Here is a 17,209-nt window from a genome sequence, read left to right as displayed (position 1 = left end):
TGTATTGGTCTGCATGTATATTGTATAAGTAAATAAATCACTGTTGATCTGTTCAATGTATTTTTAGTTAAATAACTATAGAATGAATATGATGAAAGCTGATTACATAACAGTTTATTAATGTTGGTTCTAGTTAACTTAAATGCTGGTTCTGCATATCTAAAAGCTCTAGTACCACCTTTGTGGATGACGAATTCAGTATCATAGAGGTAAATTGCTTTTCCTCCAGTTAAAAGAGTATAACAAAATTTTTGTGTGTGTTGTGTATTTTATTAACTGCACCTTCTTCTACATAATGTCATTTGGTAAAAAGTGGTAAGCCTAGTTTTAAGAGAGCTGCAACTCAGAATTCGTATTTGGTTGATATCCCTAGCAATCTTAAACCTTTACTTTTACTTCTGAAGGCAATGTCTTGAGATACTAAAAGAGGATTTTGCGGAACCAAATCAGAGAAACAGTGATTTGTGTCATATATCAAAAGCTCGGAGTATGAAAGGTAAGGCTTTTGGATCTTGACTTTTGTTTCCAGCAATTTTGTGGTGTAGTATTCACTGTTAATTTATATTTTATGTGGTCTGTTAAAGACAATAGATGGGCTGCCAGATTTGATTAATGCATTGTTTATTTACTACATTTCCAGTACTTTGCAAGAACAATCAATACCTTTCTCTTCCCTTCCTGCTGTTTTTGTTGACAAAGCTACTGAAAAGTTTGTTTTAAAAGAAACCTAATTTTTCTGGGATTTTCTGCTTGAGTATCTTTTTTCCAAGAGTTGCAAAATTGTGTTGAGTACGTAGTATTTATGGATGCTTTATGAAACAATTTTTTTCCTGTACTATAGGCAAACATTTTGAATGCATGTTTTCTTTTGCCTTTTTGCCTTACCTTTCGTGTGTTTATCGTGTCCTGAATGTAGCAGCAATGTAATAAGCTAAGCATGCATGTAATACCCTAATCATTAAATGCAATAAGTTTTTCTAATTCCCAGGTAACTTCCATATGTATTTATCTGGACTTCTAGCTTTCAAATTCTGTCATTACAAAAATCAATGTCCAAATTCCTGTTGACTTGATGAATACTATCTAGAAGACTGCTCCCGTGATCATGTATTCCTGTTCCTCTCATTGATTAAGATGCCCTACAGTTAACAACATTCAGTGTCAAGTGTTTCCTATGCTTGCTCTTACAGCATTGCATGATGATGTGAAGGATGAAGACACTGATTTTTTTTGTTTCTCTTCTACAGAAGTAAGTTGATCTAAAGCTTTTTGTTCTGTAGTCACTCTGGTGGCCTGAATAGTAATATTTCAGGATCTTTTGAATTTTCATTGAAAGTGATTAAAGCAAGCTTAGGTCCTCTCTGAGGTAAGGGCCTGCACTTTATAACCACCTGCTCCCCAGCAAGTCTTTGCTAGCATTTCTCATTATGCATCGTACCTATGTAGTGCACATCTGATGTCCAGAGTCTGCTTTTAGGGAAGGTTTATTTTTACCTCATTAGCTCCCCACATTGCCAGCTCCCTTCCACCCTCACCTGCACATAATGTGTAAGGGAGCAACTGGTGCGTATGTACATTTTTTGGGGGAAAAAAAAAATCTCCCTGTCAGCTCCCAAATAAAAGGACTTAAAAGATTTTTTTTAGAAAGCAACTTCACTTTGCATAGTATTGCATAAGTTATGAATATATTTCTGTTTCTGTATTTCTTAAAAAAATGGTCTGTTTGTGAATCTTTTCTGTGTTAATGACATGCTAATGCCATTTGTTTCACACATCTACATTTTGGACAACTATTAAATGCTTTTTTTTTTTTTTTTTTAATTTATGCAAAAGATAGGGTGTGGCCATTCTGTTTTTTCTGTTGTGAAGTTCAGATTTAGCCTTTATTGCAAAATACAAATAAGTCAAATCTTTGGAATTAAGCCCTGCCATTAAACTTTATTGAAAAAATAAGTTGTCATCAGGTTCAGTAATGCAGTTTGTTAGAAGTTTCACATAATAGCGGGAAAAATACTAAGAGCAAACAGGAAATCATTGTTCCTTTTACTAAGAACACTTAACCATTTGCCACAAGGATACACTGATGGCTGCAGAGCTTCGGCTTGGAAGCTGTGTTCTTACACTTCTTGTGGCTCAATTCAACAGCACTTGCTTTGAAGCTTGTTCTCATTGAAATGGGGGGAGGGGTACTGAAGGTGAAAACAGGCTTATAGAACATTTTTTTGCTGGGACCCTGGATTTAACCCTGTATTTGAACTTGCTTTATTTTTCCCCTATGAATTTAGACCAGAACTGATTTTAAACTTGGGTTGTGCTGTGGCAACTCACAAAGGCTAGCAAGGTAAACCTTTATTAATTCAACTGGGGTTTTTATGTGTTTAGATGCCAGAGTGGGAGGGGACTTGACCGAGCAAGCGTTTCCAGCTGTTTTTCTTGGGCTGATTTTTTTTTTTTTTTTAAATCTGTTCTTTAAACTTAACTTGTGTTCTCAGTATGGGTGTCTAGTACTGTGGGAACACAACTTGCTTGACACTTGAGTACAAATAACATTTCATTGAAAGGCAACAAAAAACCAGTTTGGTTTGGCTTGAAAATGTTTGGAACTGAATTGGTTTGGCTTGAAAATGTTTGGAACTGAATGGTTTAAGCACTGTGGTAGCTCCCTGATAGGGGTTCAGAGGGAGAGTAGAGAACTGCTGAAATGCCAGGCTGTGGTAGGAAGGACTGTATCATTGAAGCACCTCCTTCCTCCCACCCCCCTGTTGCTCCCATTGCACCTTCTGCTTAGATAACCAGTCACAGCCATAAAGATTAGATGCCAGCAATGTTCAGTGGTATTGTCATATCTAAATTACATTCACTCGTTTATTTGTCTAGCCTACGTGAATTTGAAGGAAGTCTTAAAGCGAGTGTCTTTCCCCCCACTGCCATTGCTGCGGAGATTCATGTTGATACAAATGCAAACAGGCCTAGATAATTCTTACGGATCTGTTCTATACTGATCTGTTCTGTAAGGGAGGTATGGGAAATTTATCTTCTGAGATTGGTACATGTAATGTGCATCGCTGACCTTGTCCAAAGTAAAATAGAAACTCAAGATTTCATGTATGGCTGTTGGTCTCTGCAGCAGCGTTCTCCAAGTCCTCTCACAGTCCATAAGAAACAACCAGCTGAGCACAGGAAGAGCAACACAGTGCTTCCTGTAGTTAGGCTGGTTTATGCAGACTGTTTTTGTGGGAGTCTTGACAGCTGTTTACCCCCATGTGTGTTTTGCGGAAGAGCAGATATAGGTAGCCATGCAGCAGAATATAAGAGCCTTCCTAGGCGGTTGTCAGTAGATGGTATCTGTCACGTATTCTAAAGATTTTAACAGCCTAATCAATATCTGATGGGATATCTAAAAGAAAATATTTGGGCAACAAATGAAAAATGAATCCTGGCATGTTAGTAGTAGTCATTCATTTTACTCTCACTGAGGATAAAAATCACTATCACCTACTAAGGTTTTGTTCAGCCTTGCCAAAATTGTCGGATGAAAAATAGTTACTAAAGATTAATTATAAGATGATGCTAGTAGAAAGGAAAATTTCTGAAAAATGAGGTATCTGTAGTATATCACAGTGTGAATTCTGTTTCAGGAGGTGTGTGTATGTATTTAATGACAGATTTTGAAATACTCAAATTGTGTCTAAAGTATTTGTGGGAAGTTTGATATTTTATTTAAATGTGCAGGTTTTTTCCTTAAAGCTTTGTTTTGCAGGCCCTTCAGTCACAACACTGAAGAGAAAAATATTCAGCACCCAGTTTATTCAAATGGTGGGCTGAGGGATAAACCAGCTTTAGCTCCATCAGCAGATATGGTGTGTTAATATTGAATTTCCTTATATTCTCACTCGTTACTTTTGTATATGCTTAATTAATACTGCACTTCTTAAAACACAAAAACCTTCAGCCTTAATAGTTACACGCTATTATTCCATCTTATCATAGAATTGATGTGCAGCTACAGTGTTAATAACTTGACAAAATGAATGCAGCTCAAACCCAACCAGATCATAGCTGAGGAGGGCTAGTGTATTCAGCTGGCTGTGAAACAATGTATTTTGAATTTAGCTTTTCTTAAAAGACATCCAAGGCTTCACAATATTTAGGTTTGGGGCTTTTTTATTTCTTTTTAAATTCAAGATGGCTGCAAGGCTCATGGAACACATCCTTAAAGTAGTCATGCAGGGCAACAAGGTTGTTGGACAAATGGACCTCTCTTGAAACATTCTATTAAGTTTTCTAACTTGCTCTTTCTGAATGAGGTTTGTGAAGTTTTAGGCTGGGTGAGCTAGTGTTGTGGCTATTTTAAAATGACAGAATAAAATGGAAATGAATGATACATCCTGTGCCAGTCCCATTTTCTTCTATGGAGATTGTCCTGTACAGTTACCTTGAAAGAATCATAACTTGTGAATGTCTGTCTTGGCTTCTTAGGTAGTTTTGTTATAGTGCCTGTTAAAGTTTGAAAATATAAAGTCATAAAGATGCGTCATGTTACTTTAAATGTCAATGTGTAACTGTTGACAAAGTATTAAAGGAAATAGCCTGAGGTTATCTTTTGAAGTATCTTGAGTTTGAGGTCATAAGTAATATTTTGATGGTGGTCAGCTCTTCTGTTGACAGAATATTTTCTTTTTTTGGAGAAAGTTGTTGAGAATGAGCATATGTGAAAACCCCCATTTATTGAGATCCTAGCCTAACTGCTACTTACTTTTGTTTCTTAATTTTTTTTTTCAGACTCCTTTATTTTGTGGTTGGTGATTACTAGATCTTTGGCAGTATCATTTCTTACATCACTGAATGAGTATACCCGTGTCCTTTGAGTTTTGGAAGGATTTTTATTACTGAGTCATTGATCATAATGAGAACCACGAAGTAGAGAGGGAGCAGTGTAATTCCATGACATTTTTACCTATTATGTCTCCTTGCAGTTGCTTAAAATAGAGTGGGAATAGTTGTCATAGGAAGTATTCCCAACACAGTTAAAATCAAAGTCATAATAGGAGGAGGGTTTTCTTCCCTTTTCTGCTCCTAGGATGGAGACATAATTAGTCAGAGATATTCAGATACATTAATTGGAAAGTTGTTCTAGACATGAAGGTGACAATAAATATCTTTAATAAACTCCATAATGATGTGTGTGTAATTTCTCCCAGATTGTGAGCAGCACTTCCAGACACTTTCACCAGTGTGTGGTCAGAGGCAGAACTATTTCAGGTTTTTGAACTCTAAGCTTTAATTTCTCTGTAGTTTGTGTTTGTTAACACTCGTGAGGAACCCTTTAGAAATTGGAGATGTTTGCATGTTAGTTAAGTTGCCTTTTGGAAAGGTGAACTGGTTGCCTAATAGTGACAGACTTACACAGCACCATCCCTGACTTTTGGGGGCATTCCCAGCTGATGATGATCTCATTTTGCTTTTAGCAAAATACCAGCACTCTAACCAGTACTTTTAACACTAGCTTTAGTAGTGCCAGTGACAAAAATGAGACATTTCTGTATGTATATTTGCTTCTGTGCCAATTCATATGCAAGTATTTTATTGTCTTTTCTTGTATCAGCATAACACAGAGCTTATTACATTTTTTTAATTTTTGTTAGTTTTCCCCAAATGATATTCCTAAATATTTTACTTTTTTCTAGGCTGTAGTATTCCCATTCTTCAATCTTGCATGTTTTCTTTCCTCTCTATAAGTAACTTTATTTTGCTTTTCCTTCATGTACTATCTTTTCATTTGGTTTTTGTGTGTAGGGTGTGTGCAAATAAATTGCATGTATTTAACAAACAAAAAAATTTAGAATCCATGTTTCAGAAATACTACAGTGTAAATGTTCTCAGTGTAATTCAGGTGAGCTAAGTATTTTGGCCCTGTTTGCAGCCATAGAGCTGCTCAGAGCCTTACACAGATCATCAGTCACCCACATCAAGTGCTTCTTTGTCAACACAGCAAATGAGTATGGCTCATCTTGTCTTCTAGTCATACAAGCAACTTTATATTCGTTGGCAAATCTTTCCCCAGGACAGCAAAATTATGGAAGATATTGATGAAGCTTTGTGTGTAGCTATTTGTAATCTCAGCCACTTACATGATGCAGATGAGGTAGGTGAAAATAAGTTAAATAAATCACAAAATATTAAATCCTATCATTGATTGAAGCTTTTTGTTATGAGTAGTTGCCCATTAACAAGCTATTTAAACATGCTTTTACTGCCTTGGTTTTGACATCTCTTTTATCCTTCAACTGTTTGTGCTATTGCTGTGAATACACAGCTGTTCAAACTCCAGGCTATAGTCTGGAGTTTACAGACTACAGGAAAGGAGTACATAAGCCTATGCATAATTTAAAGTTAATAGGTCAATCCATATATTTAGCAGAACCATATATAAGCCAGTCTTTAAGTACTAAGCTTGTGTTTCCTTGGATCAGGGTAAAATTCAGCATTTGTTTTTGCTTTAGCAACTATGCTAACTTTCTAGTTTTCACCTGCCTCTTTCTGGATTTAAAGCTGGAAAAGAAATGGTATGGGCAACAGAAGTAATGATTTTAACAGACACTATGCAAAACATATAAATCAAGTAATGCATTTTTATGCACAGTATAAAATACAGGAAGAATCCTAAAATACTGGATAATGCTGTTAATAGGTTTTACTGAATAACCTATGAACTGCATCAATGATAATTATTTTATTTAAACTGTAACTCTTATTAAATGTGCTGTGGAAAAGCTTGCAGTTCTGTCTATGCCATTTATTTACATTTTATGTGTATTCTAAGATACCCAGGCATAGAAGCATTTAATGATCAAAAAACTTAAAGCAAATTCATTCTAGTAAGTGTGGCATGAAGTGTCCTTAAAACCTGCTTTCCATTCCCTTTCTAACTTGTTTTGTTGCAGTGGCCACTCTGTCAGTTAAGCAAAGTCACATTAAATACCTAATTCATATACTAATAGCATCTTGTAAAAACCTACCATTACAGCAGCTCTAATATAATAACTCATGCATGCAACTGTGGTCTTCCAAAAGCTTTTCAACAAAGACTGAGAATTGCCAAAGCAGTGTTGCATTACTGAGATTTTTTTTTTTTTCCCCGTAGTCTCTTCATTAAATGTAACTATAGCAACAAAACCCATGCTTAGCCAGAGGAAGAATCTTTTTTTTTTTTTTCCTTTATGCTCACAATGAGTTTAAAAAAACAGTAGAAATCTTAGCATGCTAGGTACCTGTGTATGGTGCTGTATTAGAATGTCAAGTAAGGAAGGTGAGGCAATGTGCCCAAGATCTGTGTGTTTCTTGCCTCAATAGACCTAAAGACTTCAGTTGGTGTGAGGATCCAGGCAGCGTGAGCTGATTAAAGTTAGAGAAATCAAAAGGATTAATGAGCTATGATTGGTTTAAGCGTCAATCCTGCTGGTGTATTGATCACTGTCTTACTGTTCATTGCTTCTGTTCTGTTCTGAATTAGAAGAAAAAAAATAATGTGAGAATAATGAAATAATAAATGCATGTTTATTCAATACCGAATGAAATAGATGCTGGAATACTTGGAATTGAAAGTGAAGCAGGAAGGAGACAAAGTTGGAGAAACTGCAGATAGAACGTTTGATGAACTTATTACTTCTCTCCTCTCAAGGTAGTAATCTGGTTTGTAGGATGGTGGGGGTGAGTTATTTTTATCAAGAAGTTGTTTCTAATTCAGATAAAAGAATTGGAAATAAAATTTCAGTCTTCCTTGTAGCAGTATTTCATAATACCTGTCTCTAATTTTTGTGCAATATTTTTGCCCTTTCATAGTGGCATTTTGGAGCTGGTTTGCATGGTTGGAAAACAGCAGCTTATGCAGCCTCTGCTCTTTAAAAAAAGAAAAAACTTGGTCTTAATTATGTTAGTTTTCTGAAATATCTCAGTTTTGAGGGTTTTTTGATACTGCCATTAGTGGATGATCAGTTTAACAGCAAGAATAACTTTTTTAAAAATTGACTTTCTGCAGATTTTCAAGCTGATAGAAGCCCAAGGATACTTTATTTCTTTATTTACAAAAATACTTATATCTTCAGGTTTAGGGGGTGTGAAAGCTTAGGATTCCAGAAGAGCCCCTGAGAGGGGGATCTGATATCTTGATAGACTGAATTATAAAATCCAACTGTTTAGTTTTCAGTTGGATGTGTATGGAAATATCAGGAGGTTTGAATGGAAGAGTGCTTTAAACATTCAATAAAAAAAATGTTTCTCCAAACAAAGTGGCTTTTCAGTGTGAACTCTTAACTTTTGTGGTTCCTCCGGTCATTAAGTGGGCTTTCCATGCTTTTCACTGTTTGAGGAAAATAATATTTCTGTGTGAGATGTATCCGCTTTATATTGAGGTATAACTGGCAGTTGTGTGTTATAGTTGAAATTTGAGTCTTTATGGCTGAGTGCTTATTAAATTCTGAAAAGTAATGTTTTTAATACAGGAAAAGGAAATTGTGTGCAGAATTAGTGAAGAGCATCAACAACTACAGTGCTGGTATTGCAAAAGCTAAGGAAGTCATTGAAGAGAAGAAAAAGTGCCTGATTGGTGCCATTAGGATTGCAAAGGAATTAAAAATTACACCTTCTGTAAGAACCTATTGTGATCTCGCTCAGGTAGTTAAATTCTTGCACTGCAAAATAATTTTTAATGAATATATTCAAATTTGCATTGAAAATTTCTGTGATCCATCTTTCAGTTTGCTGACTTTAATATTGAGATTTTTTCAGTAATGTATTCTTACCCCACCTCTACACATGTACACACAGAGTTTATATTTGGTCTTGGTCACAAATTAGGGTCTGGCAACTGATGTGAAACAAAAAAAGATGATTCTTGCCTTGAAGAGCTTGCTATCTGAAACAGCAAATGGAGGGGGAGGACAGGAAAACTGTGACACAGTTTTCACAGATCAGTGAAAGGGCAGCGTTTTTAGCACTTTAGAAGCCTCTCCAGCCTTTCCCATTCCAGAGCTCTCCCAACCTTCTCACTGAACTACTCCAGAATTAATAGCCATGCTCCCCTGATCCTCTTGGTCCCAGGCCTTTACTTCCATTCTTCCTCCCTATCATATCTGCTGTTCCTAGAAACCCACACTACCTGCTGGATGTATCAGACCAAAGGTCTATCCTGTGAAGTCTCCTGTCTCTGACAACAGAGAGGAAAAGATGCTTGGAGGAAGAATCTAAGAACCTGGGCATTTAGTGAGTAGAGGAAGTTGAAGGTTAAGAATTTTATAATCAGTAGGATACATCAGGGTTGTTACACTGATTAAACGTTACCTCATTCTGTCATAAGCTTGTGTAACGCTTCCTTGAATGTCTTCATAATGCTTGTGGCTGTGTGTGTACATATGTACCTTATATGTGTGTATTCATACGCAGTGGCAGTGAGTTCCACATTTTAATATTTAAAATGAGTTTTACATAAAATAGCGCTCTCTGTTCTTTCTAAATGTGCTACCCAGTAATTTCATTTGGAGCCTTTGTAGTCCTTGTATTGAGAAAAATAATTAATAACTGGTCTCATCATTCTTTGAAGTAGTGTGATTTTTAGACTGTCGTGTTCCCTGCATCCAGTTGTCACTTTCTGTGTGAAGAAACTTAGTCTGGCTCATCTGACCCAGAAAAATAAGTCTGATCCCTCCTTTTTTCTGTCACTTGCCTCCACCTTGCCCAGTATGACTTTCAGGAGCTGGCATCCACCACTGTCCTCCCATAGGCCTACCTTCTTACTTAGAAGTCACCTTCTTAGTAGCTGTTCATACAAAAGGAAAATCTGGCTTCTGCTTCTGTTTACATGATAATGTTACAAAATCCCCAACCGTTAGGTTTTACCAATGTAAGAAGGCATAATTGAGAATTGGCTATTGGCCATTAATGAGTAAGCTCTCAGGTTTTTTTCTGTAAAATTAAAGATGTCATACTCTGGCTTTGTCATGCTGTAGATAATGGGTGCCTGTATAATCTGCTTTTTGTATAATAGAAGCTAAGACTGTACTTCTTCATTTCAGGTTATTTATAATTTAAAGTTGCCAGTTGAGGCTGAGCTCTCAAGAGTGAATAGTTTGAAGGAAAAAATATCTCCAAGGTAAATGACTGGAGTGGGAGGTATATTGGGAGGTAAATGGGTGCACTGGTTATCTTAATTACAAAATCTGTTCATTTAACAGATAAACAGGAGAAATCGAGCTGCTTCATTTGCATTTTACTGAAAAACTACTAGTTCAGATGTATACAAACTCATCACTAACTGCACAGTAGCCTTCATCTGAGGATCAGGGAGAAAGCACATACAATTTGCTGCTATGTAATCAAATATATATGCATTTAGAAAATTCTTGACAGGCTTCTGCCACTTTTTAAGCTTCCTCTCCTTCCCTTGTAAGTAAAAATAAATTGGTGAAATAATAGCTTATTTTTTAAAAAATGAATCTGTTTCTTACCTTCAGGAAAGGCTTAAATGCTCTTTGGGGCACTGAAGTCTAAGAGGAAATTCGTGGGAAATCCAAATTACCATGTTGCCCTCCTTGAAATTGACAAATACAATTTCTGTGCCAGAAATGAGCAAGAAAATGTGTTGTGGCTGTGGTACAGCTGACCCTGTGCAGCTTGGTCATAAGGCTGGTCGGAGTACTGTTATCCTAGTGTATAAAGGCCACATTCGGGAATGATGAAGGACGGACAGAACAAAGATGGTGTTAGGTTGGAACATATTGGGGATCTCATTATATTTCAAGACATCGAACTAGTCTGGGGGATAGAGTGGTTGTGTGCCATCAGATTCTGACTGGCACAGAGGAATGAAGCTCAAAGTTGATTACTTGCATGCAAAGTGTGAAAAATTACCATAGAATTATTTAGGTTGGAAAATACCCTTAAGATTGTCGAGTCCAACTGTTAACCTAACGCTACCAAGTCCACCACTACACCATGTCCCTAAGCGCTGTGTCTACGTGTCTTTTAAATCACAGAATCATAGAATGGTTTGGGTTGCAAGGGACCTCTAAAGGTCATCTAGTTCAACCCCTGCAATGAGCGGGGACATCTTCAACTAGATCAGGTTGCTCGGAGCCCCTTCCAACCTGACCTTGAATGTTCCCAGGGATGGGGCATCTACCGCCTCTCTGGGCAACCTATTCTAGTGTTTCACCAACCTCATTGTAAAAAATTTCTTGTATCTAGTCTGAATCTACCTTTTAGTTTAAAACCATTACCATTTGTCCTATTGTTACAGGCCCTGTTAAAAAGTCTGTCCCCATCTTTCTTATAAGCCCCCTTTTAAGTATTGAAAGGCTGCAATAAGGTCTCCCTGGAGCCTTCTCTTCTCCAGGATAAACAGCCCCAACTCTCTCAGACAAATGCCTCCAGGAATGGTGACTCAACCACTTCCCTGGGCAGCCTGTTCCAATGCTTGACAAAAATTATGACTCCTCCTGTTGTATGTTAGTTGAGTCATTAGAATATGCATAGAGCAATATTTAAAATCATCTTTTAGTAAACTGGGTGACTTGGTGGGTAAGGCCTAATTTGAAGATAATGTCAGCGGTGAATGAGAATTTCAGAGAAGCCTAGTTAGATGCACAGTGGCAAACTCCCAACCTAGAAGAAAGCTAAAACATGACAAAATCAAATCTGTTTGCATTGGAAGACCTTTCAAGAACTTGAACAAAAGAGGGGAAAAAATCTGATGAAGGATGAATATAAAGGCCTCACGTGCTGGTGCCACTCCAAAATAACACCAAAGGTGAAAAAATCACAACTAGGTGGTGCATAGGAGTTGAGGCACATTCTGTAGATATAATTTCCTGAAGGGGTGGGGAGAAGAAAAGATGGACTGCTTACACTTCAGTTTTCACAAATTGTTCATTATAACTGGACAACAAAGCTAAGGATTTGATTGAATGAAGTTGTGTTTACAGTTCTGTTAGCCTAACTGTAAAAGTACTTAAAAGATTTTGCTAGCTTTCATCAGTAAAGGAAACAGCTGTTTATTAGTGTAGCAATAAACAAAAAGAACATACATTTTGGACTTCAGTTATGGTTTTGTTCTTCAGGACTGTTGGAGAATTCTTTCTCTCTGTGCAGAATAATTTATTGAACTAAACTGGGTATGGGTGTGAAAACTCATTAAGTGAATGTTGGAGTACTCTGCATGAGAGAGAAAGCAAAAGGCAAGAGAGTTTTTAAGTATGAATGTGCAGTGCAGATACAAGCAACCAAATCTGTTGTTAATGGGAGTGGAAGAATGAAACTGGAGTAGGTAATTAATCTCTTATTTTGCCCCTCTATGAATATTGTGCTGAAATATATCATACATCTCAAGACTGCCAAGAGTGATTTAGGTATTTGTGTTACCTTCTGTTATATTTCTTCTCTTCTCTCGAGGTTTTTCCTAAACACTGATGAGATTACATCTTTGTTAAAAAATTTGGGCAAGATTGAATGGGGAACAGCAGGGCCGTAAGTATTTTTTTAATAAAGAGGTTAGGTACAGTAACTTACCTGTTCTTCTAATGGTTAAGTATTTATTGGAGATTAAATTTAAAAATAAAAAAAAAATCTGTATATGCTTAGGGGTTTCTAAGAGTATGAGGAAACAAAGCAAAACTTCAGATGCTGGTATTTCAATCAGCATACCAATTAATCTGGTTAGTGTTTCAGTTGTGACATTTCAGTTTTACTTGTGTTTCACCCAACTATATTTCAGTGTATCACTCAAGTTATCAAGATTTTTTAATGCTGTGTGCTTTTCAGCTTTGGCTGGCATTTAATGATACAATCATAGAATCATTTAGGTTGGAAAAGACCTTTAAGATCATAGAGTCCAATTGTAAACATAACACTGCCACGTCCACCACTAAACCGTGTCCCTAAGCACCACGTCTACATGTTCATAGTACACGTAATAGAGATGTTTATCATTTCAGCATATGAAAATTACTTCATATAAGTGTAAATAAATCTAGAATCAACAGCAAATACTGAAATTTGTAGTATTTCTACTTCACAGTCTAAATACTGATTGCATCAAATGCCAAAAGAAATTACTTAAAATTAACTTGAACCAGAAAAAAACTTATTTTAAAAAATACAATTGCTTTTATTTTATTAGTCCTCTTTATTTATTTTTCCTTGCAGTCTTTGACAAGAAATTGAGAAAATAGAATAGAGTTGCTGTTATGGCAGTCTAGTTAGCACTGGTTATGTTAAAAAAGGCTTACTGCATACTATAATATTTTAAAATCCTTCAGATTACAGTGAAGAGTAACTGTTAGTACAAAAACATCTGACATGCCTTTTGCTTTTAAGGTGAACTATCTATCACATTATTAACATTTTTTTCAAATAGTTTGTATTTGTACTTGTGGTCTCTGATCATTTAAGCAGAGGTAGCTCTTGTACTGAGCTGTGCCCAAAAATATGTGCCATTTCTATGCCAATCCTTCTTAGACTTCAGAAATCATGTTACTGTTTTTGTTGTCTTGGTACTCAAAAACGTAACACAGTTTATTTCTGTAAGCTCTTATGAGGTGTTTTCTTAATACAGTGATATGTTCTTAATAAAACCTTTGCTTTGACTTGTGTGCTTTTCTGAAAACAGACTGGATTGTATTAATTTGTCTCCAAATAAATGTTTTCCCAAATGTAGTGAAGATAATGTACAACAGAGTCTTATCCTTGATGACAAAGAAGAAAAACCAGGCTGCTATACTCAATCATCTGTGGAGAATATTTTTCCAGTACTTAGCAGAGAAAGTAAAATAAAGGCTCTTGAAAATAAACTAGGTGTTCACAAAGAAGTGAAAAATACTCAACTACAAGAAACACTTCCTATGATACATCATCAGAGTATTCCTGCGCTACCCAAATCTCCATCCAGCCCTGATGTCATAATAGAAGAAATATTTGAAGATGACCTGGAAAGTAAGTTTCTTAATACCTGATGCTTTCAGTGTTCTGTTGTCAAGTATGATATTATGTTCTGTATTATGTTGTGTGTTTGTAGTTATACCTACCTCATACGAATTCTTTAATGATCTCTGTATTTCGCTTTATCTTCCTTTGAGCTAGCATTGTTTCTTTTTTGTCCTCCTTCAGCTTAGCTTAGTGAAAACTTTCTTACAAGTCCTCTCAAAGAGGAGTCATAAGTTCCTGTGTCTGCCTGGATGATTTTCTTTAACTCTTAGTTACTACAGTCCCCCTCAGAGTTTCTGACATTGGCTCTTGGAGAGTGCTTTTCTGGCAGGTCCCTTGGCTTCCTGAATCTTCTGCCAGGGTATTGTCCTATGTTAACTGGCAGTAACGATTAGGTTCCTCAGCTTGTCAGGTTTTCCCTGGACTGTAGTAGTAAGAGTGTAGCTAACAGGTCCAGGAAGTGATCCTTCCCCTCTGGTAGGCTCTTGTGAGGCTGAGTCTGGAGTACTGTGTCCAGCTTTGGACCCTGCAGTACTGAAAGTCACTGTCATACTGGAGTGAGTCCAGCAGAGCCTACCAAGCCGGTGCCAGGAGGTACTCAGGGGTAGGGCTGAAGGTGTTAGGAACAAGATGGAACATGGAAATTCCAATTAGATAATAGGGGGGGAATAGATAGATGCATCCCCCAGTATAATTAAGATGCTTAACTTCAGTGTTCTGTGTCCACAACATATCTAGAAATTCCCTATGATTAGTAATGCTTGGGGAGGATGAGGGAGAGGGTAGGGGTGGTATGCGAGAGTAATCGTGGTAGCATATAGCTGTGATCAAGGTGAAGTAAATTTCAGAGCTTGGGCACAACTGTCTAAAATAGCATATTACAGAATCCTCGTGGACTTCACAAAACTCTTGTCAGAACAAAATTCCTTCAAACTGCAGTGTTACATGAATTTTGCATGTCTTGAATCTTAAGAATTTTAACGTTGGTTTTATAATCTTGGAATTAGCATGTGGGCTGGCCATGTGCCACTGTGTGTGCCTCTGTTTCAGTCATATCAGATACGAGAGTTTTTGCCTTTGCAGTACTCTTACAATACATGTAATTTCTCTTTACTGTGTTTGCTGCTTTACTACATACATATAAATACTTAAGTAACCTAATTCACTAAACTTTTCTCCTAAAACAATAAACAGAGTTTCCCACAGAATATCATGCTGATGAACAGAGGAAGAAACTCTTCAGGAAGGAAACACCTCTTCAACACAAAGCTGGTTAGTGTTTTTCCTATCTGGTAAATGGTTTAGTTCACTAGAAGGGACCCATCCTCTCAGCAGTGAGAGCAGACACAGGAATTTGTTGGAGAGTTGGACACATACATTAGCATTCGAGTTGGGATCAGGAGGGTACTAGGAAGCAGATCTCCTGACCATCCCTAGTTAGCATGTATTTGCTCACATGTAAGAGCAGACTTGGGGCACATGAATTGAGTTCCCTCTAGTTAAAACTAGTTTGAGAGGTGCTTACAGTGCAGATGTCATTCTTAGTACCAGCAGTTTTGCTCTGCAAAAACACTCCCTGGCCTGCTCTCCTCGCTAATGTAAAGACTATACCATCTTTTAGATTTGCCATAAAACCATGTAGTTGGAAGATGCAATACAGGAAGTCCCAAGCAGCTTTCAGAAACTCAATGTTGGCAGTGTTTCTCAACACCTGGCAGATACTTGACATAATGATTGCAGTGCTTGCTGTGAACAGCGAGACCCATTTCTTAGTAGTTTATATATTGAATTTTGAACTGTTGTCTTGTTCTCCCTCCATCTATGTTTGGTTTTCTAAATTGTGAGTGAACAGATAAATGTACAAAACAGAGAGTAGTTTGAGGAAATAAGTTACTTCAGAAATTCTGTAGGCACAGTTCGTGCAGTGCTTTGAGCTTTGTTCATTGTTGAGTGTAGATGGTAATGAAGAGTAGAAGTCACAGTATTGGGAAAGAAAGAAACTGACCTAAGAAGTCGACAGAGGAAGAAGCACTGCTGCAAAAAGATGTGCCTTAATCTAGGACACAAAATAGTATTAGCAAAGAAAAACAATAAAGGAAATTGCATTTTTGTTGTTTGGTTGGGTTTTTTTAACATCAGAGTCATATAAATGCGCTTTCCCCTGACAATTTCCTGTCCAATAACTTCTGAATTCACTGGCTGCTCTTAATGAGACTTGACAAAGCTTTAGGGATTTTGAGCAGTTTAAGTCCATAACAAATTCTGTGGAAATAAGTAGTTAGTAGAGAAATTCTTCTAATGCTCATACTGAAGTTAGTGTAGTGTGCGCTCACCCTTTATTAGATATCAAAGAATTTGCATGGAGAGAAGAGAAACACCTCACAGCTATTACAGTTGTGTGATGTTTGAGCCTTACCAGACACATAAGTTTGAGTATCTCTCACATATACACTAGAAGAACAACATCTTAAGAGGTGAGATGATCACAGAGTTACCTGATGTGATTGTTTTTATCAGTAATATGCTAAAATAACTATTTTGTGCAACACTGGATCTTTTTGGATTATGGGAAGCAGAATTTGAAGTTTGATATAATGAGGTTTTCATTCTCTCTTGCTAGTAGGGTTAGTTATCAGACGAATAATATTTGATAAATTTTTCAAATCCTTTTCAGGCAGCTGTGGTTTGTTGGGATTTTTTGTTTGCATTTAGTTTAAGGAACATAATCAAACAGTTTAAAGACATCTCTTCTGGATCCATCTGGCTTTAGTGATCCAGAACTGGCCCAGCTCCTGTTACTGTTTTTGGCTGGAGGTATCAGCCTCCACTGATGTAGTGAAGTGGCTGTTAATATGTGCTTTTCCTGGTCTACTTAAGACAGCTGACTCATCACATTATTGGAGATGGTGACCAGGGGTAATTCAGAAGAGTTAGTGTACCTATAGGTGAAATCTTTTGAGTCATTCAGACTTTTTACTCGGATACCATCTTCTCCACTGGAAATGCCCAAGAGTAATCTTGCATCTGTTCTGGACACTGCATTTCCTAAACTTCCAAGCACAGTCCTGTGTACATGCTCAGAATGTTTCAAATGCCAGATTCTTTGTATCATCTTTTGCTCACCATCAGTTGTAGTTCAGAGATGGGCACAGAGATGGCAGTGCTCTAGGATGCTGCAAATCTGTCAGTTTGCTGTCCCCTGGTCAGTCACGCAGGAGGCATTGGATCTGGGTGA

General features: G+C 37.0%; 1 protein-coding gene across 1 annotated transcript in view; it reads left to right on the top strand.

Annotated features, from left to right (window-relative positions):
• The window catches only part of RNF17 (ring finger protein 17), a 53,021-nt gene that overhangs the window by 804 nt on the left and 35,008 nt on the right, over positions 1-17,209 (top strand). The window contains exons 3-13 of the mRNA XM_041118577.1: positions 405-496; positions 1,191-1,249; positions 2,286-2,341; positions 3,761-3,860; positions 6,065-6,145; positions 7,581-7,681; positions 8,502-8,673; positions 10,071-10,147; positions 12,445-12,519; positions 13,709-13,983; positions 15,169-15,246. Coding sequence (XP_040974511.1) covers positions 405-496; positions 1,191-1,249; positions 2,286-2,341; positions 3,761-3,860; positions 6,065-6,145; positions 7,581-7,681; positions 8,502-8,673; positions 10,071-10,147; positions 12,445-12,519; positions 13,709-13,983; positions 15,169-15,246 — 1,166 coding nt within the window. The remainder of the gene's footprint in view (positions 1-404; positions 497-1,190; positions 1,250-2,285; positions 2,342-3,760; positions 3,861-6,064; positions 6,146-7,580; positions 7,682-8,501; positions 8,674-10,070; positions 10,148-12,444; positions 12,520-13,708; positions 13,984-15,168; positions 15,247-17,209) is intronic.

This window comes from Aquila chrysaetos, chromosome 19 (genome assembly GCF_900496995.4).
Source record: "Aquila chrysaetos chrysaetos chromosome 19, bAquChr1.4, whole genome shotgun sequence".
NCBI lineage: Eukaryota > Metazoa > Chordata > Aves > Accipitriformes > Accipitridae > Aquila > Aquila chrysaetos.
Note: the sequence above shows the minus strand (reverse complement) of the source record. Positions and strands in the feature narration are given on the sequence as shown.